Source organism: Trichogramma pretiosum, unplaced genomic scaffold (genome assembly GCF_000599845.2).
Source record: "Trichogramma pretiosum strain Unisexual culture from Peru unplaced genomic scaffold, Tpre_2.0 scaffold6, whole genome shotgun sequence".
NCBI lineage: Eukaryota > Metazoa > Arthropoda > Insecta > Hymenoptera > Trichogrammatidae > Trichogramma > Trichogramma pretiosum.
In genome coordinates this window covers 1,735,026-1,761,518 of record NW_019641678.1, presented here as the reverse complement: position 1 = coordinate 1,761,518, position 26,493 = coordinate 1,735,026, and the positions used below count along the sequence as shown (strand labels likewise).

Sequence of the window (26,493 nt, the reverse complement as noted above, 5' to 3'; positions counted from 1 at the left end):
TTTTCTATAAATATATTAGTGTATCTGCTCAAACTATATCATTTTATGAGAAGCAATATAATTTTTAACTTAATTATCAGTTTTTGTTACTTCAATACATCTAAAATGCAATAAATGTGTTATTAACCCACACTGAAAATGTATTTAAATGTTGCATTGGTGTTGTACAATAATTTAAAGTTTGAAGTTGTCGATTTTTAATGAGATCGCCAGCGATTTTAATTTAACTCTATTCAATTTAGAATAATACAATTGTCATGTCTACATGTTTCCAGTTGTTACACCATACATTTACTACTCTTAGACATGTAAGTTGTGAAGTTACTTTGGCGGTGTATAAGATATTTTTCACATTTTCAAAAATAATTTAAAAAGAATCAGTTTTTTTAAAACTGTTGTCAATGATTTTCAAGAAATACGTTTAGTCTATAAGTGATTCAAAGGTATAAAATTACACGAAAAATTTTCCTATAACATTCTTTACCACGAATTTGTTATAAACTTTTTTATTGTATCGGAAACTCGTAAAAGCGAAAAATTTTAATTGATAAAAATTGCCAAAAAAATTTCATTTTTTTCAAAGAGCATAAACACCATGTAAAAAATTAATTCTCTGACTATAAATCTTCATAAATTTGAGCACGTAGCTCAAACAATTAATCCATTTCTACTTGTGGAATATTGACAACAACGAAAATATACGTTACGTATATAATTATTAATGCTATCGAGATAGCGTGCACTACTAAATTATTAATAAATGAGTTCTACAAATGGATGAATAAGGGAAAAAGTCAATTTTAAACATTACTTATCATTGAAGCCATTCATATTTTCATTTCAATTCCACAATCTTAACATTTTTCAAATTAAAAAGAAGGAATTTACGTTTTATGAGTTATCAAAAACAAAGTGCTGTTTTGAAATTTTTGTTATCATTTATGTTAACTAATATTCGAAAAACAATCACTCCTCAACGCAGCTGATACTCTCATGGACGTTACCTAATAATTATTAAGATATAAATGCTCACTTTTTCTCTCAATAAACACACTAATTCATGAACATCTTGTCATTTTTTTTCTTTTAACTCGCAAACACAATATATTATTACACATACATGTTTGATTGCATTCGATGCCCATGAAGTAATACATATACATACAGGAATAGCATAATAGTCGCTCGTACTAAAGGAAAAAAATTAATCGCACTGGCTATATTCTGCGACGAGGTATGATTCGCTTGTTACGCCTCAAAATAGTTTTACGCTTTTCATTAAACTTATAACTGAGTGAACGAGGAGGTGAGGGGGCCTGAGATTATTCTGCTTGTGCATTAGCACCGTCGACATCCATTTGTTCTTCTGTGCCGGATTGACCGTTATTCTGAGCCTGTGGTTGTTTCTCATTCTTGTCTTTTACTTCCTCTTTGGGGGGTTCCACTTTCGGGGCTGGTTTATTAAGAATAGGCTTGATGAAGTTTTCGACGGACTGTAACACAAAAATAAAAATTCACAGTTAATTATCAAATCGATCTTTGCTTTAAAAAAACATTTTTAAAATAGTTAGTTATTTTACCTGTTTTTCTGTTCGAATCTGATTAGTGTAAATTGGAGGTTGTTGCGTACGTGGAGTTTTACTTAGCAGTGCACGCTTTTCTTCCAACCAAGTCCATTTTTCTTGAATGCATTTGTCTACTTTAGAGATTTCCTCCAATGTGATATGATCCCATTTACCCTCTTTATTCTCATGCGAAGCACGAATTTGATCCGCAGTCTTTTTCGCAATTTGTAGGAAATGAGCCATCTCTTCGATTGCAGGGCCTCTAGTTTCAAATTCTATTCTCAAGTCTTTGATTGGTTCACCTTGAGACCTCAGATTCGCGAGTCTGTCAGAGTACACTTGTCTCTGGCACTCCTCACCATCTTCGTATAACCAGTTTTCTGTATCTTCTAGTGTACGGCAAATTCGTTCACGATCTTCTTCTGTTATGAAAGTGGCTAATTGATCTTCTGACAACAGTTTGGAACGCAGATCATACACGTATTCTTCCAAAGCATTACGAGCGTCTACTCGTTCTTTTTCTTGTCTATCTTCTGCAACCATTTTACCCTGACAAATTAAAAACATTTTGTGTGTTAATCTTTCAATTCAAAATTGTACCATTTAGATTTCTAAAAAAATTAAAAAAAGCTAAATTACTTCTTTTTCTAATGCTGTGTCTAATTCTTGAACACTCAAACCAAAGCCATGAGTTTCTATTGGCAAGTCTATGAGACGAACTTTAATTTTGCCCTTGGCACCTTCCTCAGCCTTATCATCACCCTAAAAATAAATATTATAAGTATTATAATAGAAATACATTTTTGAATCAGTTGCATAAATAATCATGAAAATGTTAAACATGTCTAGCATAACAAAAATATAATATTTTCACATTCAATTTTGTGAATTATGAGAAAATAGGGGTAAAAAAAATTTTTGGAGTATTTAATTGAATCACAATGCTATTTAACAAAAGCTTCGTGCTATAGTATCATAAACTTGAAATAAACAAAAAATCAAATAATGAACACAAGATAAAAAAGTTGTATATTAGACAATTGTATCTTGGATAACAGAGCCCAAGTAAATTCAGTGTGAACATATATTTGAAATAGTCAGTTATTTGATAGTTTAAATTGGTTATTAGATAGATAGAGATAAATAACAGCGGAACGTGACACAACTTTAACTTGGACCCATGGCTATTTAATTTAAAATCAAGTAAAATATTCAAATGCAACATTTAAAATTCTCAAATGTTTCAAGTTAACAAACATGTACAACGATGGCATGATAGGCTTGTGATTGTATGACGCTTGAAGATAGAACGTAATTTTATACATTCAAATTTAAAATTTGTACATCAAAAGTTGAATTTTTGGGTCTGTTTAAAATTAATTTTTTTTTTTCAAATAAAAAATGATTTCCAATTGCATTATTCAAAAGGTTAATGTTATAGAATAAATGATTCTTTATAGATATGTAGTATTTAAGTGCATCAGAAGCTTTGTCTAAAGCTAATCACTAGAAATAACACACAGTGTTACTGACATAAAAATGAGATAATCTACACTCCATTCAATGAAATGATTATAATCTAAAAACATTCAATAAACTTTGTCTACACATAAAAATTGAGAATAGCACAAACATGAAAAGTATGCAGTACAAAAGTATTTGTGATTTGTTATATAAAATTAAAAATAGAGCAAACGAGAACGAAAAATTTTGCAAAAATAAATATCTAATTAAACCCAGCTTAAATATTTCATTAAGCATTGTGTGGGTATGTTTATGGGTTGAAATGCAAATTACACATGATATTACAATAAAAATGTGACTGTAGATGTAATGTGATAAAATATAAACGCGCATGGGTCCAAGTTTTTATAATGACAATTGAAAGTATGTGTCGCGTACCGAGCTGAACCAGGAAAGAGCACTTTTTATCCTAGAGGAGTAGGACGAGCCCTTGGCTTCATCCTCGTCATCTGAGCCGTGCCGCAACTTATCCATTTTTACCTAAAGACACACATACGTTTTTTCTAAATCTCAATTTTTTATCTAGCTCGATTCAAACTTTATAAAAAGACTGGCTGAATTTAAAAAACTTATCCCGTCATTAAATTACCTATTGCAGCTCGGCTATGAATATTGTAAAAATAAACGGGATGCAACACGAAAATACACACATTTCCAATTGAAAGTCGCAAAATGAGTTAATCGAATTACAAAAATTCATGCTGTTTGTCCACATGATCATGATCGTCGATACTTACTTCAGTAGCTGGGGCCTCTTTAGCTTCAGCTTCTTGATCAGTTTTATTTTCTTTTGATGGTGGTTGATCAACGTTCATAGAATCTTGCTCTTGATTATTTTGTTCATCTTCTTTATCTTGCTGAGATTCACGTTTTTCTACCAGTGAGGCAGAAGCCACAGTCAAAATGCCATTGATATTGATTCTAACTTTTACTTTAATCTTGGATGATTCACCTTCCTTATTTGGTTTTACATCTTTGATTGTGAATGAGCCTGTGCACAGAGTTAATTATGTATATGGTTTCAAAATATATGATGAATAATAAAGATGAATAATAAAGGTGTATGAACTTACCAATATCACAGGTAGGGAAATTAGGTGGTTGTTTGCAATATTTTGCTGTCAAAGTGAAGGGATTGGAACGGTAGAAGGTAAGCATTTTAGAGAAGGGAATTTGATGATTCTGTTCAAAAATTTCCATTTCACCAGCTTCACCTTGACTGGCGTCCCAAGTAAGTTTGATGGGATAGGGTTGAATGTCGGTGACAGCAAAGTCACGTACTCTAACAGCAGGGCTGAGCATAGCGCATTGCAAAGCACATCCGCGAGCCACTGCCTCGTCCTGATTAAGGGTCGTTGAACATGGTTTGTTAAAAACTTCTTCAACAAGTTTCTTTATTGCTGGAACTCTGCTTGAGCCACCGGCAAGTTCAACCGAGTGAATATCCTCCAACTTCAATTTTGACTGTGCCAAGCACGATCTGAGAGTGCTTTCGACACGTTTGAAAAGATGAGCGCACATAGCTTCCATATCGGTTCGCTGTAAATCGCCGTGGACATCTTTCTCGTCGATGAAACACTCGATGTTGATAGGAAGCTTCGTTGAGTTGGCTGACATTTGCTTCTTCAATTTTTCAACTTCACTGAGAAGACGCACGTAAGCGCGCGGATTTTTGTGCGCGTCAACCTTGTAACGCGCGAGAAAGTCTTTACTGAAATGATCGGCAAGAATAGCATCGATTTCTCGACCACCAACATTGCTGTCGGCCGCGCTGGCCAGCATCTTGAGCTTGCCCTTGTGGAAGGCACAGATGGACACTTGCAGACTGGCATAGCCGCAGTCGACGAATACTACGTTTCTTGGGCCTTGATCAGGCGCTGGCAAGTCCTGCTTGTAAATGCCGTAGGTCAGAGCGGTGGCTGTAGTTTCGTTAAACAGACGCAGAACGTTGAGGCCAGCGACGCGGGCCGAGTCGAGGAGAGCCTGACGCTCTGCTTGGGTAAAGTATGAGGGTACCGAAATGACGCAATCGTTAACAGCAGTCTGCAGGGCATTTACTGAGATGTCTTTCAACTTGGTAAACAACATAGCTGTTATCTGCTCAGGTGTGAACACGTGCTCTTCGTTAAGGTACTGAACCTATGGTCATTTGTACATGATACGATTTTTTTAAAGTTCTTCGTGGCTCGAAAATTTGAAAAATTAATTTTTGAAGAATGCAGTAAACTTACGTGAATGCCAATACCTCCATCGGCCTGTTGCGATGTTCTATATGGTAGAGATTGCAGCTCTTTTTGTGCCTGAGGATCGTTGAATTTTCTCCCCAAGAGACGTTTGAAGCCGTAGACTGTGTTTTTCATGTTCGTCACCATTTGATTTTTTGCGGCGACGCCAAGAATACGATTTTTTCCACTGAATGCGACACATGATCTACAAACAAATTCGATTAATTTGATGAAGTCATTCGATTTTAGTTTATTGATATATATGAAGTAACAGATCAAAAAATTAGAATTCATACAATGGGCTAAAACTGAAATTTGAGTGAGCGATGTGTCGCGCACGTGGGTTAGTCAGCGATCTTTAAATATCTACTTTCCTTATTCGTACGAGGTATCATCAGCGTCATTCGTTATGTACGAATTAACCGCGGATATACATACTTACTTACACACGTTTATTATGAACAACAACAACGGCCTCGAACTTTGAGAGTCGACGAGAGAAAGAACTTTTTCAGTGAGAACAAGACTCTGACTCAATTTTCCATAAAGAGATTGGGATTTATATACATTTAGTTGCGTTGATAAATCTCGTTTTTCTTTCTTTTTTTTTGCGTTCAAATTACAATGGCATTTTACAATGCCATTGTTGCAAGAGGGCTCTGTTGACAAATCCGACACAAATGGAAGGTTCTCCTAATTCTGCGGATATTTTTTATGATCATCTCCTTTCCTGTATCATGCTCTCATTTTTAAAAATACCATAAAGAAATCACTAGCAATAATTGTTTCAATTACCTAAATTTGAAAAATCAAATCATTTTTTTATAATTTTGATTAAGACGAATCAGTTTTGATCCTCATTTTTGTTGTTCTCTTTGACACGAAATATACATTGTCACCATGATTCGCTTTATGAATCGTATTCATTTGCTTCCTCAATTTAAGTTCAATTAAGTTAAAACTCCCTTAAAATTAATCCCGAATCATTCAAGTAAATTATCATGTTTCCAAAGTAACAAAATTTTAGCAAGAAGCGCAACGGCTTCTTAACCTCTTTTACCTTAAAACATCGAGTAACATTTAAAATGTTGAGAACTTTTATTATTTTCCGTCCCCAAACGAATTTTAAATGGCATAAGCAAAATACGAAGCTAGATCATGATTTATATAATTTATATATAATACGACTCAAGATAAATGATTGGTGCAGACGCTCGAATTGTGCAGTTCAATGTGTGTGCGTGCATGAGTGCGCGCGGGTGTGCATTATTTTAATGTATGCACAAATTGTGACATTTAACATGTTTAAAAGATCTTTCAGATTTTCCAGGTGTCGATCCGCAATATTCATTATGGAAAATTTGATAGTCAATCTCTCACGCCATTGAAAAATGACTGTTGAATCAGTATTTATAAATGAATTCAGTTTTTGCAACTTAGAAAAATTGTGAAAACAAAAATAAAGCTACGATATGTGGCAGCGAGATACATGCGAGCGAGAGCTTACAAGCGTAATCGAAGTTAGGAAATAGCAGAGAAAAAGTTGCCGAATTGAAAGTTCTCGAAAAGTCTCGGAAGCGCTGCTCTACGAATCAGCTTTGAAAATCGTATCGATACAGCCAAGAGTAAATCAGAGTCGGGTGAAATTCGACATGTCTCTTCGGCATGTGGACAAGTCATGCGAACGAACGCGTGATGCGCCTCTTGTAGATATAGGTGTGTGAATAAAAGGCTTAATGCCGATATACTTACGGTGTTCCACGCAGGCTGTAATCATTGGCAATGGTCTCGATACCACCAGCCCTGGCAACGGCGATGTAACAATTGTCGTTACCAAAGTCAATACCGATGACAGACATAGCGGCCATTTAATTTTTCCCTCTCACGGTGAATATGATGGTCCTCGCGTGTCACAGCAAGTATGTCGTTACGTAGATTAGTCGTTGACGATGAGCGAAGAAATTTTCGCGCTAACTGAGGTTAGGTCTGCTTTTTTGCAACAAGTCCACGAAGGCGTAAAGTCGATGAAAAATCTTCGATGACGATGTTGTGTCGTGTCAAAATGAGTTTATGCTTTGAACGATAACTTTCGATGTTAACGAATCTTGATCAATATATGTTACGATTAATTATTTGTACGAAATATATAGGTATGTTAAGTATTCGAGAAGTTTCACACTCGAGAGTTGGCTTGCGTTGTTAACGCTTCGTCGTTTTCTGCTAAACTGAGACTGTGGAGCCAGCTGCCAGTGCCGCCGCGGCGAACCCCCGTCCTTCCGCGATTCGAGCGCGCTCAAACGAAAGTCAGCGCCGCGAGTTCATGGCATGTATAGCGCGGCGCAATGCGCATTACATTGCCGGCACAATATGTGTACAACATCGCCACGCGTACTTCACTTTCTGGAAGCTTCTGGAACGTCCGGTTATTTTCCATCGCTGGCGCGAATCCCCCGGCAGTTTCGCATGTGCTGCCTATATATATTTACATTATTATTTGTGCACACTGCGTTTGTGTGGGTGTACAGCAGTGCACGGTTGGCACTTGAGTTGGGGTGATACATCACACATTGCGTGCGGTGCGGTTGGTTTATCGATTTTCAGTGTATATGCTTGTACATTACACGTATATTACAAACAGCTCGCAGCTGAAGCTCTATACATATACACATGCAACCATGGAATTTTTGTGATATTTCATTCAGATTTTGTCTCGAGAGTGCGAGATTGTTCGATTGACTCGACGATCGTGTGTAGATAGTGGCTTGATCATGAGCTTGCAGAACACAAACGTTCGAGACAGCAACGATACGTCACGTCGCTCTTTCATATCGGTAGCAGCAATGAACACCATTTTCAAATTTTCCAACTGTCAATATTTTGTACCACAAATGGCAATAATTTCGCATAATCATATTATGATGCTCCAAAATAAACGACACTCTTTGGGAGCAACTTGAATTGCACTTGGTTCAGTGCAGTATCAATGAGTATTAAAAATTATGCGTGCACAACTTGGCTTGACTGATGTTCGAGTCTCAATTTTGTCAGCCCAGCCAACGAGATACCGCCAGCGAATTGCGACCATCTCACGACGTGAGTTAGCGTGGCCCGCATAAGTAGCGTGTGATTGCGTCACGCACGTGGCCCGCAACGTCAATGCATATGCATGAATATATATATACTTATATGTATATAAAACGTATAGGATAATGTGACTTCACTTTACGCGCTCGTGTTCAATCGCTCGTACACCAGACTCGGATACTTCAACAGTCAATAGCAAAGGAGAACGCAGCTGTTTATCGTCAGCTCTTATAATTTTTATTGCTTAATAAATTATTGATACTAAAGTATTACACAACGTATACCGATATGCCAAAATAAAACTTTTGATCTCAAAACCAAGAATGAAGATCTAACCATTGCCACCAATTGAAGAATTAAAAATTCAGATTCAGCCGATATGTCTAATTTGTGGAATTCTCGACTGAGATATTTGGTGAGAAAAGCAAAGAGTTTTGAGTCAATATTAGAATGGAACTGTCGCAGAAATGAAACTCCGGGAACTTCGCATTGCAGAGGTTATCAGGCTCTTCGAACAGCCAGGTGCAATAATTTGAATATTAGTTCCGCTGCTAATGAGAGCGAAAGTGCAAAAATAGAGAATCAACTAAGTTTTGAAAGAATAACACACAATAAAAAAAGTTTTCAAAATTTGGGGCTCGTGCTAGGTGGCCTAGGTTTTGCTCTATTACTCTGTGATAACCCACACACGCTTTCTGGTCAGTGTTATGTTTATACATCTTTTTAACAAACAAGTCAAGTGTTAATAACAATTATTTTTTGTCACAGTTAGGAGATTCTTCTTAGCCGCTCAATATGGTAATATACCTGACTTGAAAAGGGTAAGTTACAATAAAAAAACCCATCAAAGCCAACAACAAGATATATATTATTCAATTTTTTTGAAGGTCTATAATTAGTTAGTTCTGGTTATATCATCAATTAAAATTTTCAATTTTCCTGCTGGCTTTGATGTTCTTTTAATACAATTTTTTTACCTTTCAAGTTATAACCCTAATCTTGCTGTCCTATAGTCTTTAGATAATGGAATTGATCCAAATATGAAGCATCCACTAGGTTGGACAGCACTACAAACGGCTGCAATCAATGGTAAAACTGAAGCGTTAAAATTACTGATCAAACATGGAGCTAATGTAAATGACAGTGATGACTTTAGTAATATTTATAAAGTTGCTGTGGATAAAAGGATGCATCCATCTGAGGGTAAATTTACATTTATTTTACATTTCAACTTTTCAAAATTGAATTTTTGTAATTATTTTAATTTTAGCTCTGAGTCAAAGAGAAAATGAATTCTCAGATAGATTGATAGCTCGAGCTACTTTCAAAGGTTTTACAGCATTACACTATGCTGTTCTATCTGGTTCAAAAGCTTGTGTAGAAATATTACTAGAAGCTGGAGCCAATCCAACAATAGAAAACGAAGCAGGTCGAAGAGCTGTTGACTATGCTTACATGGATAAGGATATAGAAAATATCCTTATAGCTTATTCTTTGAAATTTGATGAAATGCAAAAAGAAAAAGTAAGCTAAGCATAAATAATTTTTGATAATATTGTTTGTATTTTGAAGAAATCATTATTTTTTATTAGGAAGCCGAAGAAAGAAGGCGGTTTCCATTAGAACAAAGATTGAAACAGTATATAGTTGGACAGGAAGGAGCCATTTCAATTGTTGCCTCAAGTAAATATTGCAATAAACGCTCAAAAATCAATTTATCGAAAATATTTAGTTATTTTTTTATGTTTCACGCAGCAATCAGACGGAAAGAAAATGGATGGATCGATGAAGAACATCCTTTAGTTTTTTTGTTTTTAGGTTCTTCTGGTATTGGAAAAACAGAGTTAGCTAAGCAATTGGCAGCATATATTCATAAGAATAAAAGTGATACATTTATAAGACTTGATATGTCAGAATATCAAGACAAACACGAAGTTGCCAAACTAATTGGAGCACCACCAGGGTACACACATAATAAGCATATATCATGAATAAAATTTCAGTTGCAATATAAATTATTTATTTGACAGATATGTAGGTCATGATGATGGAGGTCAGCTGACCAAGTTACTCACAAAAAATCCATCCGCCGTCGTTTTATTTGATGAAGTCGATAAAGCTCATCCTGATGTTCTTACAGTATTGCTGCAATTATTTGATGAGGTTGTTGGCCACTATTTCAATATACCAATAAGATGAGTAGAGTTTTCAATATGCTTCTTTTACAGGGTAGATTAACAGATGGAAAAGGAAAAACGATAGAGTGTAAAAATGCTATATTTATAATGACATCTAATCTTGCAAGTGAAGAGATTGCTGAGCACGCAATGCAACTTCGAGGAGAAACAGAAATAATAATAACTAAAAGACTTGACGAAAAAACTCTTGAAGATGCAGAACCAGAAAACATAGAAATTTCAAGACATTTTAAAGATCAAGTTGTAAGCGCTTAAATTATTTAAATGAAAAATGAATACATACTTGTAATGTTGATAATTAAATTTATTAATATATTCTCAGGTTCGCCCAATTTTAAAGGCACACTTTCGTAGAGATGAATTTCTTGGTCGTATAAATGAAATTGTTTATTTTTTACCATTTTCACGAGCAGAACTCCTAAAATTAGTCGCCAGGGAACTTGAAGCTTGGGCATCAAGAGCACGTGATCGTCATAAGATCGAAATTAAGTGGGAACGAGAGGTTTTATCAGTTTTAGCTGATGGTTACGACTCTCATTATGGTGCTAGGTCAATCAAGTATGAAGTCGAGCGACGTGTTGTGAATCAACTTGCTGCTGCACATGAACGTGGACAACTTGGTAAACTGACTTTTTAGATTTTCAATTAAGGATTCGGAATTTTTATCAATTAATAATTATTTCAAATAAACAGAAAAAGGTTGCTGCGTTTTGCTGAAAGCTCGGTGGCATGAAAATGGAAGTAGTATTGGTATATCTGTAAAACCAGCAAGTAAAAAAGAATACGTTGATCTTGTCGAACCAGATCAGTTTATAAAAAATATTAATTCCAATTTTTGAAATTACGGCATCACAAGAACATTCGGTGTAATGTTAATTTGATTTAAAATTCGACGATTTGCAGTTGTTTCGATAATCACCATATTAATTCTATAAATTAATTTTAAAAACTGTTTTAAAATTAAAGAATAAAAACATCGAATCTAATAAAATAGCAATATTCTCGTCGGATTGTCGTAAGCGCAAAAACGACTTGTAAATAAAGTTGCCATTGTTATTTTTTGCATGTTGAACAATTATATACACAACTGTACAGAAAGATATTTTTAGAATAATAACTGAAATGTATTTTTATTAAATTCAGTAAACTCATAATTTATTTTTCCAGTTTCCTTTTGCCCAATTTGTCCGCATCTAAAATCTTTTGCTTGTCATAAGATTGGCATAAAAACTTGATGATGTGTTCTACATTTTTTTCTATAAATCATAAATTTTATAAAGTTAATTTTTCTTTCATTTTTAAAATTGCAATGAAGCATGATGCTTTGCACATTGTAATGTCCCTCTCTCTCTCTCTCTCTCTCTCTCTCTCTTCATTTGTATGAAATATTTCAAAATCAAAAGAAAATTAATTTTTTAATACGTTGTGCGCAAAACATGGTTTAGAGTTTGGAACGCAAACTATTTAAGATATGAAAATAATGCAAATGGAAGAATTTTTTCGACTTAACCAACTTGAACTAAATATTCGCGGTTGAACGAACAACCATTTAATTGTTTTACCGCATGCATCATAAAATTGGATGTTGAAAGTGTTTGATCAACATATAATTATGTTTATTATTTTTATTCCAATCAGATTGTTTCATTTTCATAATTAAATGAAATTTATTGGAAAATGTCTTCCTTTCAACAAGTGTTGGTTTTTTATTAAACTACACATAGGCCAGACTGAGGTAACTTGAGAGAGCTTCGAGTTTGGCACTTGGATTGAACTGGTTACCGTAGGTCGTAAGCGATAACCACAGTTTGCCGATAAATTAAATTTGGCTATTTTATATGCAGGAGATTGACGACTAGTTACGTCTTTCACTGTATCAAATGTTTATGCGTTGCAAATTTAGGTACATAAAAATGAAAGGAGATGAGAAATTATTCAAGATAAAAAGATTGGATTGGAAATGATTGTTTAAAAACTTACATGAACAGAGCGTAAGGATTGAGGGGTCTTGAGCATGAGATTATTTGCTCGTTTATCTTTTCTACTGAATAGCCCCGACACGGACGAGTTTAAACTCTCGACTCTTTGACAATTTTGTCGTGGGAAGTCAAGTTCTTTGGTGCGCGCATAGAAGGTGGCCGGCAAAGGTCGAGGCGACTCGTCAATGGTCGAAAAGTCATCGCGATAACGAGCATCTTGAAAGCAGTAGCGATCGCTCGCTTTCGTTTTTGGATTACGCTAGAGTCAAAAAATAGCAGAGTTAGGTAGCAGTTGGATCGATCGTAAGAACGTGCGAGCCTCGACCAACTCACTTGTCCCGAGCTGGAAGCGTTGTGACGTTTGCGCAGCAAGTGCCTGCCTACTTGTGTGTAGCGCAGTCCAACGAGTCGAGCATCGTTATTGCTGGACGTCAGAAGTTTCAGCTGATCGCTGCGACGACTGCGATACTGCGGAAAGCCGCTACGGTACGGACGCTGCGGGTAACGATTGCCAAGCATCGACTCGATCGGCCCCGAGGCTGCACTCTGTCGACATTCCTCCGCGTTCGTGCGCATCTGCGACATGGCCGATCGACATGAAAATGTACCGCTGGTGTTTACGAGCATCGAGTAGGCGAACGAGCGTCAATGGTCATGCTTACTCCGACTTGTTGCCATATTTCGTTGGCTGGCCAATGAAACGCCGTCATGGAGCTGCTCGGCCAGCGTTGCTCCCCGGGAACGCTCAAGAGATGAGGCTTTCGCGGCTGCCTCGTTTTCATGTTCGTCATCTCTCTGGATCTTGATGCGTGAGGCATTGAGAAAATTCGAATCAAAAGTACACATCGAAGCCTGCTGGAGTCACCGTAAATACAAATATATCTACCTGACGTCACCGAAGTAAGGATGCTCGAGCATCTTGGCTGACACTGGCCGATCCTCCGGATCGTAAGTGAGCATCAACTGCAGTACTTCGAGGCCGGCAGCGGAGATTCGCGGCAAGGCACAAGCCAAGCCCTGGCCTTGGCCCGACTGCTGCGGAAAGTAGATGTCACCGCTTCGTGCTCTACTGCTTTTTTCAACGTCGAGCGTGAACGGTCGGCTTGAAATATTATCGCGATAATTTACTCTGGACACTTACTTGCGTCGGAACTTGGCGATGACGCGCGAATTCGGCGTCCCGAGAACAGCGTGAATCTTGCCGATCTGGTCGAGTTCATTTTCACCGGGAAAAAGGGGCTCCAGGCTGCACTTGGTAAACTATTTATCATAAGCTTACTCTCGATATGTCGTAATTTTGTTTGTGTCAACGGCACTACGCACGTGAGAAGTTCATAGAATACGCATCCGGCAGCCCAAACGTCCATTTTCGGCCCGTAATAGCCAGAAGTTAAAAGACATTCGGGTGATCGATACCATCTTGTAGATATATACTCGGTGTAAGGCGGTCGGCTGCGCGTCACTCTGATCGAGCCAAGATCTCCGATTTTCAAGCAACTTCCCCGTAATAAAATATTTTCTGGTTTCACGTCGCGATGAAAAATTCCGTAACTGTGCAGATGAACCAACCCTTCGAGAAGTTGACAAACGTAACATTTTACCCTTGTCTCAAGTATAGCTCGTCTATATGACCATGAAAATCCGAAATTAGTGTTACATTCAATTTGAGTAATGGAAAAATGCACTCCCATACCCCTTTCGGCCACGCATAAAATCGTACAGGCTCATGTCCATTAATTCGAAAATCAATGTGATTCTTCCAGGCAATGAATCGCTAGATAAAATATTACCTCGAGCTACGGCAGATCGTCAAGAATGAACTGATACATTATTCAGTAAATGGTACTCACGAGAAGGATTCTATAAGATGTAGAACGTTTGGATGACGAGGAATTTTTCGTGTTGCTATGAGTTCGGTATTTTCCAGTACTTCGTTCATGCTTCAACAAAATACAGCCATTTTAAAAAGTTCAATCCTATCAGTTAGATAGCACATTACAATTTTTACTTTTGATACGTTTTTTTCAAACGTTTGGCCGCATAAAGGGTCCCGTTTAGCCGATTTTGACATTTCAGTACTTCAGAAAATGAACCTTCACCAATTTTCTCGATTACTTTGTACTCTATTTTTATAAAATATTGACCAACGTAAGACGTTTTTCAACAACGCTAATCTATAAAATTTGATTAAATACTAACTGGTTTGAAATGAAGTTGTAGTAGCCCTAGCAGTACACATCTTCCTTTTCTTTCATTTGATGTCTTTAATTAAAAGCCAAACTCACCTTTCTGGTTCGGCGCACTCTGATTTGACTTTGAACTCTTTCATCCGTGTAGTTCATAGTTTTGTTTCTAAGAATAACATAAAACATTTGTTGAAGGTACAATTTTTTTAATATTATAAATATTTTAACACTTTCGGTAACTTTTTTGGTTACTTAAATGTTTCTTAACCTAGTAATCAACTGTATAAAATAAGAATTGTTTTTGTTTGCTTCGAATGTATAGATATTTGTGTCGTTAAAAATGATCAAAATGATCACTCTTGAACAACTTAAATAGTGTTGCATCATACATTTTTATTATGTTTTTTTAAATAATAAATAAAATATTATGTCTAAAATATTTTCGGGTTAATAAAATGAGACTCGCGTATTTTAAAAAATGTGAACATTTTTTTACTTCGATTCAATCCACATTCTATTATTCCAATTTATTTTACTCAATATGTTATAGAATGTATGAGCTAACTCTTTTTTTTATATCGACAAGAAACCACTCTATATGGATCGAATTATTTGAAAGAAGTATTTGAAAGAAGTTATTTAGCCTTATGATAATCTTTAAGAACCCAAAGGACAAACTGACACGAAGTCTCTTTCATATACACTTCGCAACAAAATTATCGCAACAAAAATTTTTCCAGGCAATTGATTTGTTGATTTTCAAACTAGTAGCATCTTCTGGCCGATTGAGGTATTTGACGTACCAAATGAAAGAATTTGAGCTCTATTTCAAAAAACTAAGTTGCAAAATTTCTTTGGGTGATAGATAAATAAAAATTATCATTATATTAACTGTTTAATTTTATATACTACCTAAAAAGATCGACAAATGTAGAAGTTATTGAAAATTAGTCGGGATAGAGTTGCAAGTCTCCGCAAGGACCCAACGTGCAACGCTGGCTAAGAACGAGATTTAGACGAGAACATTCATCAGGAAGAGCTCCATGCTGCACTCGAAAGTGCATTAAGTAAATTTCTCGTTAGTAATATTAAACTCCGGTCATTTAGTCCCGTTTATAATAGCTCCAAAAGGGTTGCTGTAAAAGCTGCACACGGATGCAAAAGCTTGCTGGAGTCGGGCTGCGCCCGAGTCGGTCGGGTTGTCAGGAACATTGACTACAAAAGCGATCAAGAGCTGATTTACGCAGCGAAATGTAAAAGCCCGTTCACATGCTAAAATTTGATCCGCTCGGACAGGCAAACGTGAGCATCCGTAGACTTGATGAATTATAGATATCTACTAGGAAAAGAATTATAATACATTTCAGTTGATTTTATGTATATTTTTGACGAACTATCGTGTTTTTAACTACAATTTTTTACATGAATCATAACAGTTCTCATTTATTCAGATTTCTTGATAATCGCCAAACAATAATAAAGATCATTTTCATCCCTTTAAGATGATAATTTTTGTTTAAAGTCACTTTCTTTCAAAATAAGAGGTGCATTACTGATGTAAAACACTAATTAAAATAGCTTATAATGATTATTATGAAGACGATACCGTGATATGAAATCATAAAAATTTAAAAAGAAAAAGATTATAGCACGTAGAGATTAAAACTAAACTTAATAAATTGCCACCTGAGATCTAGTACAATGTAACGTTGTCATCAGCATAAGTTTGATAATTTCGAATTTCAACAATACTTAAGAAAAAAAAACGATCGCGAAACTGTACATTTAAAAAAGAAAAAGCAATGTGCGTTTTCAATCTTAAAATCATTATGACAGTAAAATTATTTGTAATCAGAGGAAAATAGTGTACGATTCTCGGGAAAGTCTTAGTAAACTATTGTTTATCATAAAAATCCTTTGACATATCATATTTTGTCGTAAAAAATTTTTTCAACCTCGAATTAATGAAATATAAAGTTAAAATATCGCTGATATGCACAAAATACATACACATAAAAGCTTTCATGTAAGTATGTATAATAGCGCGTTATATATTAATAATTAAATTGAGACAATGCTAGTCTTATCAATAATCATATGTAATATGCTTCTAATCTAAAAATTGTTAAATAATATTTTTTTTAATGATTTTTTCATTCGCCATCAATTTCTTCCTAAGGAAGAAATTTTATGTCTTGAAAATACGTTTGTCTTGATTTTTCGGTTTACATTAATAAATGTTTTCAGCTTTTATTAATGTAATTATCTTAATTTACATACTGTTTCATCAATCTGGTTTTTCAATCACTGCTTCAAAAAATGAGCACTCGATTGCTTACATAGTTATATATTCGTTTTTCCGAAGCTACTATGAACCACTTTTATTGACAAAATGATTACTTACATTAAGGCTCGACATAGTTGCATTCGGAAGAATAATTGTGTATGCTGGAAGATTTATTGCACTTTCAGTAACTGAACGTATAAATATATATTGAATACACTACATCTAAGTTATTTCGTTGGTCGATCAATGTGATCTCGCAATAGAAGCTGACTTCAAGTAATTATAATTAATTAAACAAAAGACACTTTTTGTTCATTCAAAAATGTTTGTAAAGTTTCATGACACAAATACCAAGAGAAACTTCAAAGTAAAAAAATCTCTTGAGAATCATTCTCACAAGCATATTTCAGTATCACTATTATCAACTTTCGCTCTGACAGTCGTTACTTATGAAAAAATTATAGAAAATGATCAAATAACTTGGCCAACAATTTTTGATTTGAGACAATTATTTTTAATCAAGTCAAAATACCAATGTCATCACGTTGAATCACTCAGACATTACAAGACCGTAAAATAATCAAAATGCCGCTTACAAATTTTTTTCAATAATAAAAATCTTCATGACTTAGAAGCATTTCCACTTAAAATAGCATTAAGAACGTTTTCATGAACGTTAAATGTTTACAAAAATAGCAAAAGATTTCGCTTGTGCTATCAAAATTTTATACTTAATTCGATTCTTTAAAACTAATAGTAGACGTAATAGCATCCACTATCAGCAATAAAAATTCAAATAATAAAAATCATCGAAATAATACACAACCTTGAACTCCTGTCATATTTTCTTCGTATTCAAGAGCGTTTTCTATCCTAATACAATTATATATATGCATATTTCACCTTAAAACGCAAAAGGTTCGCAAAAGCATATAAATATAAGTATACGTAAAAAACAACCTATACATATATGATAAACGGCAATATTGTGCGTTATGACGTAACAGCATGAAGAACGAAATAGAACATATAAAACAGTAGGGAACAATATCTTCGTATAATTCAATAATATATGCGCGATGATAAATTTATTTATGTTCTATATTATCGTTAATCATGGTGTTGTTTCTCAATTATTTTTTCGTAGTATGTGGAGAATTGAGTATGCTGGCTGGTATATATTCAATTCACAAGCGCGCACTAATCCGTAACAAAAGTCACGACAATGTCCACGCGACCAGCAATACATTTTGTTTGACCAGTCGGTAAGCGGCTTTTGAAAAATACCATACGTCAATTGGGCTGCCAAACAAATCTTATAGATCGTCAAAGCTGCGTCAGTATACTTCAGACTGTTGTCAATTCCTTTTATACACTGATAAAGAGTTAGAATTGGGGTCTGCAAAATAATAGTGGTTAATGCAGTTTGCGGCAAAGTCATATTTTTCTCAAAAATAAATCACTTACCTAGGAGTGATAAGGCGTCACATAGGTAGAAGGAAAGAGACCGCGTCGATTACCAATTTCACCATGCCACCAATGTTGATCCGTACGGTCTGTCACGGTAATTACATCGCCTCTTCTGAATTCGAGCTCCCCTGGTTCTTGAGGTGTGAAATCGTACAAGGCTTGCACGAGGCACTATAAAAATAAATAAGTTTTCTTAAAAACATAATTTTCAAACGTAAATAATTTCGCGATCTCATTAGATTCCAAACGATATCTAAAATGAATTAAGGAAAAACAAAAGAAAGAAACACCAATCAATACGTCAAGTGATGATTACTTGATTAAAGTAATAAGCATAGTAAATAAAGCATCTGGATATTTTTTTTCGCGACAAAAATAAAATTTAGCAGTGTTTTTATGGACAAAATAGACAGAAATTTTTCAAGATACATACTTCTTCAGGTACCATATCGCGTAATTTGACGTCTTGTGAGCGAGATACCGACGCAGTGCGATGATATTCAACGAGCTCATTGAGGCTGCTGAATTTCACAACCCAAAGGAAAAACTTTCCTTGAGCGTCTCTCAGAACTTTGAAATGCTGCACACCGTCCGAGCACCTGCGATAAGGTAAATGAAAACAACCATTTTAGTTTAAATATTTCGTTGTTTTATCGATGCCTACACGTAAGTGGATAATAATAACGATTTTTGCAAGCAAGTGGTCGTGTCATGCAACTCGAAAGGCATATTCCACGATAATTAAGTACAAAGCAAGCTTATGCTCTTGTTAATCAATCATACGATTTTAACGTAGAGATAATCACAAGTGTGAATCGATAAACGTAACATGAAGGGTTGTTTTGTTCAATCAGCCTGAAAAACTTTTTTTAACGCTCCGTGCGTAAAATATGGCTTTTCTAACCTTTCAGTGACACAAAAAATATGGTATGCAACTAGTGCGTGAAGAGGAAGACTCGCCCAGGAGTCTTTTCACCCTCGCTGCGCTCGAGCGTAAACAACACCTGGATGAGTCATCTTCTTCACGCACTTGTTACATAATATACTAGCTTTCTTCAAGTAGATACAAAAGTCATACTAAAATTATCCTTATTATCGATATTTTAAGATTTTTACTGAATGTCTCCTTAATACTATTATAAAAATGTTTATGCATTGAGAAAATAGAGTTTAATAATAAAAAAATTCGTCACAACAAGAAATAGTAGTTTGGTACCCATTTCAACAACATAATTTTACTGCTAATAATTTCATGTCCATATTCAATAGGCACAAGAGGCTCTATCCGAGTTGTTTTAACATACAACTAAATGCACTAGTTTGCGAAGATGCAAGGTACAAATTTTGTTTTATTTTATACCGAAGTTGGCTTGCTGTATTATTGTAACAATAATGCTATATTGCTTGCCTAATAGACACTTGAATGTGGACACGAAATTTGCCATATTATAAAAAAGCTCATATGTATTTAGATATGATTATGATTAGAGTACAGGTACTGTTTCTGGTATTGGAGCAGCACATCCTTACTCGTGAACATATTTTTGCCAATAAGAATACATCGATATACTGATTATGAAAAATGAACTGTCAACCAATTTCGTTCATTTTTCTTGAGCAATGCTGCTTTCTTGAAAAATAGTCCATGAGGTTCAAAACATAAAACATAACAATATTAACTTGAATTTATACAATTAATTTCACTCATACGCTTGAAATAGTACCTTTTAAACACTTTTAAGGTTCGATCGAAAAAAATTTAATAATGAAAGAAAAATCTGAAAATTGCATAAATTTTACTCCTGAGATGAATGGTTTAAATATTTAGAACTTATTACATTGAAACATTTAACCTCATGGATAATTTTTGGGAAAGAATGTTCATTCTTATCATTCGATCAATCGATTTTCAGACTGACAGATGATCAATACTTACTTGACAGAGAGTGAAAAATCACCGGGCGAACTCTCACTTATTCGAATGAGAAAAGCTCCTTCGTGCTTGTTCATAAGCAGTCTTTCAGCATCGGCTCGTGTTATTCTGCCGTAGTACCAACTAAAAAAAAAAGAATTGAAAACGCATGTTTACTCGGCTTACAATGTCGAATGATTACACTTACTCGTGATTTTTCATTTCGATATAGTTGCTGGGTATTAGGCCTTCTCGTGAGTCTAATTCAGCTCTAAACCAGTTCATATCATCTTCCATATTCAGAATCTGAAAAGTGAATAGAAATAATAGAATATAAAGTTATAATTATTAACATATAAAATACATATTTTTCATACGCGAATAATGTGATATCAAATGTTGATAAATTTTCATTTTTCAAAAGATACTTGATTTGTTTATCGAAAAAAGTTCTTATGTATGCAATTGGCCGATTTAGTAAAACTGTACAGAAATCCTTAAAGCTCCCGCTTTTTCGCCATTATGTGGTGTAATGATTGAAGAAAGGGCAAAATAATTGACTAATTGGGAAGGTGTTCTTATTTCGTTTATAGTGCTGGACTCGAAGTAAGTAACAATAGTAGAGCCACATTGAACGCAGCGAGAATCAGTAGTCGATGAAAAAATCTATTAATAGCATCACGAGGAAAGCGCAACGCTCGTTATCATCAAGGCAGTGCGCGTGCAATGTTTGGAAGTCTCATGAGCTTGAAAATAGAACGGGGCATTGAAATTAGCTGTCGCTCAAGCATCAATTAGATTAACGCGCCGATTGAGCGTTGATTTTGCCTCGTCGAACTTTTTATCGATGGTAGCTACCCATAAGCTGAGGGCCGCGAGTCTCGACAAAGTTGAATGTCGAAACCTGGGTCCGTTGAAAAGACAAAATAAACGTTTGCGCAAAAAAACAAAATATAATTGAACAAATGGCGCGGAAGAACGCGTAGACTGCTGCATGAGTAGGAACGAATGCAAGTATATCATGAAGTATATAACACATAAAGTCAAGTGCTTAGGATAAGCAGCTCTTAGACATTATGCAATCACAATACATCCAATTCACGTAGTAGCAACATACATCTTGAGAATTTTTAGCGTATATAATACTCTGACTCATAGTCTCACTTCAATCGAAGTTCCAAGCAAGCTCCGAGGGCAATCGCGAGTCTGAACTCCCTCGTTGACTTGCTTGCGTCTGAGAGAAGTCGCGCAAAGGTTTAGTTACCGAGGCACATTCATTTTTCAACAATTATAACTAGGCTGAACTATATATAATTGTTGGATCTTATATAAATACCCGTGAGCGAGAAAGAACGAGAGTCCGGACAATGTTGGAAAATAGAGGTAGACGGATGATTTTCGGTTGCGGCTCAACGAACGCACGACGTTCATAGCAGAGAGAGAGAGAGAGAGAGAGAGAGAGAGAGAGCGAGGAGAGTAAGAGAAACGAGAGAAAGAGACCAATGTAAATTAGGTTGGGCCACTGGCAGAGCACGATCAAGAATATCCTCGACTCAAATACACGTACATTATTTTCTTCTTGTTTTCTGAAATCAGCCCGCTCTGGTTATGGATAAATAATTCTGGGCCAAGTTTTATCTTGAGAATAAAATTGAAAATATTTTTCGCAGAAATAAAAAATGGTTCTATCGATGAATATGTGCAAGGCACACAGAACGCGATACCAGCAGCATAGAAATGACAGAATGTAGCCGAGGCAATCATTGGTAACGCGTATAGAGATGAGATCCGCGGTATCCTTTGGCTGGTGCATCGTTAAAAGTCATAGATAATGGCACGTGCGAGTGATTACTTGTTTTGTACGCCGTGTACTCGCACATATATATTGTATAAAATCTTTTAATCTCTATTCAACTTTGAACATGAAATTAATCCAATACAAGCTGAAACTTGACATTAAAAACTGCGTAGTAGCGAGTGTTTTACGAATTAATCATTGCTAGAGCTTTCAATTATCCCTCTGTTTTTTACATTTCTTTCAAGATGATTATGTTGATTTGGATAATCGTTGCGAAATGCAATGCAAAGAGTAAGCACGAGCGACGATAAATCATCGCAATAGCAGTAGAAACTGATCGATCGATAAACATACATAGGAAGCCAAACATTTGAGTCATTTATAATGAGGGGAGGCAGCAGCAGCGTCGATTGACAAAACGACGTGTTCCATATTATTAATTTTTTTTGTTTCACAAGAAACAAAAAAATCTTACAGGCCGATTGTTATTTCAAGATTTGGGACTCGACGCCTACGCACGTGTTGTACGAAATCCATAGACAAGACAACTATACAATCGGTTGATTTAAATCTGTCGATCGAATGAAAAAAAATGTAAAGAGAAAAGAACACATCACGGCTATTTGTGTACATGTATCAATGTTCGATCATCAAATGTGTTCTCGTGTATGCTTGCAGAGGGACGCAAAGAGAGTGGGAGGGGCTGGTCTGTTGCTGCTGCTCACGAGTTTCATTTCATACGACGACGAGGAATATCGCACTCACTCGGCACAGGCTCTCGTCTTCGTTGGCATTAAAGCTGAACTCGACGCTCACACGTATACATCAATACGGAGTCAGGCAGGGCAGGCAAGCAGGCACGCATGTTTTGCGTTTTATAATACGGGTGGGGGCGACGAACTCAGCCGAAACAGAGAAAAGATTGCTGTACATTGCACTGCGAGTGTGTGCATTCTCATGTGTATGTGCGTATGTAGGTACTGCCTAAGTCCATACACACGCATCGTACACGCTCGGACACGCTGATTCAAGTATTGGCTGTAAAGTAGAAAAGTGCACGAAAGAAGAGAAAAGGTGAATTAAAATCATCAATTTGTTTCACCAGTTATCGCAATAGCATAAATGAGGAACAGTCGAGAAAATGAAACAGATGTTTTCAAAGAGTAACACAGAGAGGCGTTTCAGAGGAGGCCTTTTAAAAAACTTGTATCTCTCTCTTTATCTGTCTGTCTCGCGTCCACGACTCGGTGCGTCGCGCGCGAGTAGCCTGCATATCGAGGTGTATATGTATTCATTATGTTAAAAGCTGCGAGAGGCGATCCTCGAATTTACGTTCCACGCATGATACAGGAATGTAACTGGCTAAAATACCATAGTCGCTGGCAAAATACGTATAAGTTTAGAGCCATACCTTGAGTACTTGGCTTCGACGAAAACTCAGCTCGTCTTCGGCCGTAGCAGTGAAATCGTGTTTCGCGATCGCTTCCATATTCTAACCTCCTTTTTTTTCCTCGACTCGAGTTTTTCAGTGAGTCTGTGATTGTGCGAACACACAGGCGTTATTTCGTATATATATTTATATGCGTATAATATATATACATCGGTATACTATGGAGTATGCAGCATCAGTAGTAGCAGCAGCAGCAGCGGCAATCGACGACGGACGACGGGCTTTCGATATACAACGTCCACGACTTGGGCAGGCTGTCCCTCGCTGTATTAGTGTATAAGGCGCAATGTTTACTCTGGTTCTTGAACACACATTCGTGACTCTATCTCTCTCGACGGCTGAAACACGGCCGAGCCGAGAGAAAGATCGTACCTTTACACACGTACACAATGACGCAGGTAGTATATAATACGCGAGATCCGTGTGACTGAGTCACAAACACGCACGCACGCACTCACGAACGTATGTATAGCACATTCACAAAGATACACGCGAACACAGAGACAGCTTCACTATCGAGAGTCTCGGGAGCGAGTCGAGACAGCGACAGCAGCAGCACCGATCACGGGCGCTCAGCAAAAAACGCGTAGAAGACGTGCTCGAATCTTCCCAATTGTTGTTGTTGCAACGATCTTTGGCCGTGTGTCGATGCCTCGTGTAAGCGACTGCAGGCAGCGCTCAACGGTGCGGTCCTCGGACTCCTCACTCCTCGCACTGCGACGCGATTCCGTGTGCGTGTATGTGTGTGTGTGTGTGTGCGTGCTGCGCCGCTGTTGTAAGTGCTCTCGCCTATGCTCGCGCTACGCTACTGCCTCTCCGCGGCTGCACAACTATTGTTGCTGAACGCTGATGCAGTTTACAACGACACACGGGCTCGAGGCGTGCACTGCACGTATACACGCACGCACACAGTCTATATCGTGTAGGTATACTGCCGACTCTCTATAGATATAATAATGCGTAGTCGAGAGCGAGAGAGAGAGAGAGAGAGAGAGAGAGAGAGAGAGAGCTGCTGCTTACACCGCCACCACCACTGTAACTGCGCGCGATCTGTATACGGCTCTCGCGTTTACTCTCGGCCTCTCGCTCTTTGCGGAGTCTGGATGTATGCTTACTGCAGGCACTTGTCAAACAATTTTTCAGCCCAAGTCCGCCAGCAGCCGCAAGTATTTACTCGAGAACGTATCGAAGGCCGCTGCTCGTTAGTCGTTGTACGCGCCTCCATTAAAGAGAGTAGCTCGCCGTCTTATGTATCGGGGCAAAATATCCTCCCAAGCCCGAAGCAGCTCCCAAAAGAAGCATCGATGTGACACATCGCTCCTACACACCTACACAGCAGACGCACGCACACTCTTTATACGGTATACGCGGCTCGCAGACAAGTGGCTCCGAGGATTTTCTTTCGCAGTGTACGATAGAACGCGATCCGACAGTTCACCCGGCCCGCGACTTCTGACAGTCCTCTCGCTGCACCGCGCCAATCAGTATAGGTATACCGAATAGCGCGCCCGAATAGTTGCTCATCTTCTTTCGAGTCTTCTGGGTCTCTCCCTCGGCAAACTCTATACACCTTGCTATTCCGTATATTGCCTAGGCTACCGCATTCTACCGGCTCTACGGCTATGCGGCCGAGCTCGTGCAAAATTCATAAGGGATGCGAGTGTAAAAACTAACGCCGTCGCTGCTTGCTCAAACAAACCGAAAGACTCTCGCTACTTTTCATCCCCACATATGTATTATATATTGAAGAAAACTCATCGGTGGTTAGTTATTTTGTAGCTTTTTCGCTGATCTATTATACGGCGTGAAATAAGCGATTGAACGACATGCTTTCGAACGAGTTAATTTGCCGCGAGCTCTGCGTAAATCACTGCGTACCTTCAACTATCGTCACAAACTTTACTGTTTTAATATTGTATTAAAACGTACATCACAGGAGAAAAGTGTCTATTATCCTCCCGCTGCGTAAAATGACAAATATAATTTTCGGGGTATAAATCCCACGTGATAAAAATGCGGCAATAGTATGGGAAAAAAAGTATAACAACATTTTTGCTTATGAGCCTGAGCGAGGTTTTTTTTTTTTTAAATTATCTTAAAACCTTAAATGACCTCAAAAAGTCCCCTAAGTTTTTGACATAGTGCACATTCTATTACACTCGAATGAAAAAAACATACAGGTATAAAAAGAATCCCCAAACTTTTCGTTTTTCCCCGCGGCCTAGGACAGTAGTACATAATTTCCATATGCAAATCCACACTTGCATTTTTCCACCTGACTTGAACGTATGCATGTACCTTTACACCACCTCCAATTGTACGCCCCCGTGGCAAAAGTTCTTTATAACTCACTGAGATTTTGTTTACCTCATATTTTGGGTATTATACATGGTATGAATCATATTTTGAATCAGAAGTCACACAGCCAAGTAAATATCGGAAGAAACTCTTTTGCTTTCACATACATGTACAACGATGCCAGCTCTTATCTTCCAAGTGACAGCTGAGCTTCTGTAAATCGATACGATGCGACCAAAAATGTCTTTTTATACATTATTCGAACAATCAGCTGTATTTTTATGAATGAACAAAAAGCCATTCATTTTTTTAGATCTACTCTAAATCTACTTATAGAGTATTACGAAAAATCGTTATTAAATGATGTGTGCAACTGTATGAGTCTCTACAATCGTAAAAATAATAAATTCGAGATTTACGTTGGAAATAAAAACTAATTGTGCTCCGAGACATACACGCTTATGTGTACAATTTTATAAGCAGTACATACACATCAACATTAGCGGAATATCCCGAT

The 26,493-nt window shown here is 36.8% G+C and overlaps 4 protein-coding genes across 4 annotated transcripts; 1 reads left to right on the top strand and 3 right to left on the bottom strand.

The window, feature by feature from the left end:
- Positions 1–190: 190 nt before the first annotated feature.
- LOC106658021 (97 kDa heat shock protein) lies at positions 191–7,539 on the bottom strand. Its single transcript, XM_014379803.2, has 7 exons — positions 7,067–7,539; positions 5,321–5,519; positions 4,163–5,228; positions 3,827–4,080; positions 2,205–2,327; positions 1,581–2,114; positions 191–1,493 (listed from the first exon to the last, which is right to left on the bottom strand). The coding sequence occupies exons 1-7, from the start codon at positions 7,180–7,182 to the stop codon at positions 1,323–1,325; spliced, it is 2,463 nt and encodes an 820-aa protein (XP_014235289.1). The 5' UTR covers positions 7,183–7,539; the 3' UTR covers positions 191–1,322.
- A 123-nt stretch (positions 7,540–7,662) lies between these two features.
- Positions 7,663–11,709, top strand: LOC106657873 (caseinolytic peptidase B protein homolog). Its single transcript, XM_014379568.2, has 10 exons — positions 7,663–9,096; positions 9,167–9,219; positions 9,412–9,601; positions 9,669–9,922; positions 9,991–10,081; positions 10,154–10,361; positions 10,429–10,561; positions 10,627–10,839; positions 10,919–11,216; positions 11,290–11,709. Exons 1-10 carry the CDS (start codon positions 8,778–8,780, stop codon positions 11,433–11,435), a joined length of 1,905 nt encoding a protein of 634 aa, XP_014235054.1. The 5' UTR covers positions 7,663–8,777; the 3' UTR covers positions 11,436–11,709.
- An 855-nt stretch (positions 11,710–12,564) lies between these two features.
- LOC106657773 (MAPK/MAK/MRK overlapping kinase-like) lies at positions 12,565–14,814 on the bottom strand. The gene is made up of 10 exons (XM_023460789.1): positions 14,775–14,814; positions 14,584–14,698; positions 14,426–14,515; positions 14,269–14,349; positions 13,899–14,198; positions 13,717–13,821; positions 13,462–13,647; positions 13,238–13,376; positions 12,909–13,151; positions 12,565–12,834 (listed from the first exon to the last, which is right to left on the bottom strand). Exons 1-10 carry the CDS (start codon positions 14,812–14,814, stop codon positions 12,565–12,567), a joined length of 1,569 nt encoding a protein of 522 aa, XP_023316557.1.
- A 1,308-nt stretch (positions 14,815–16,122) lies between these two features.
- On the bottom strand, positions 16,123–24,643 carry LOC106657837 (protein enhancer of sevenless 2B). The gene is made up of 6 exons (XM_014379518.2): positions 23,640–24,643; positions 20,639–20,736; positions 20,455–20,574; positions 18,952–19,117; positions 18,516–18,689; positions 16,123–18,447 (listed from the first exon to the last, which is right to left on the bottom strand). Exons 1-5 carry the CDS (start codon positions 23,715–23,717, stop codon positions 18,516–18,518), a joined length of 636 nt encoding a protein of 211 aa, XP_014235004.1. The 5' UTR covers positions 23,718–24,643; the 3' UTR covers positions 16,123–18,447.
- Between the last annotated feature and the right edge of the window lie 1,850 nt (positions 24,644–26,493).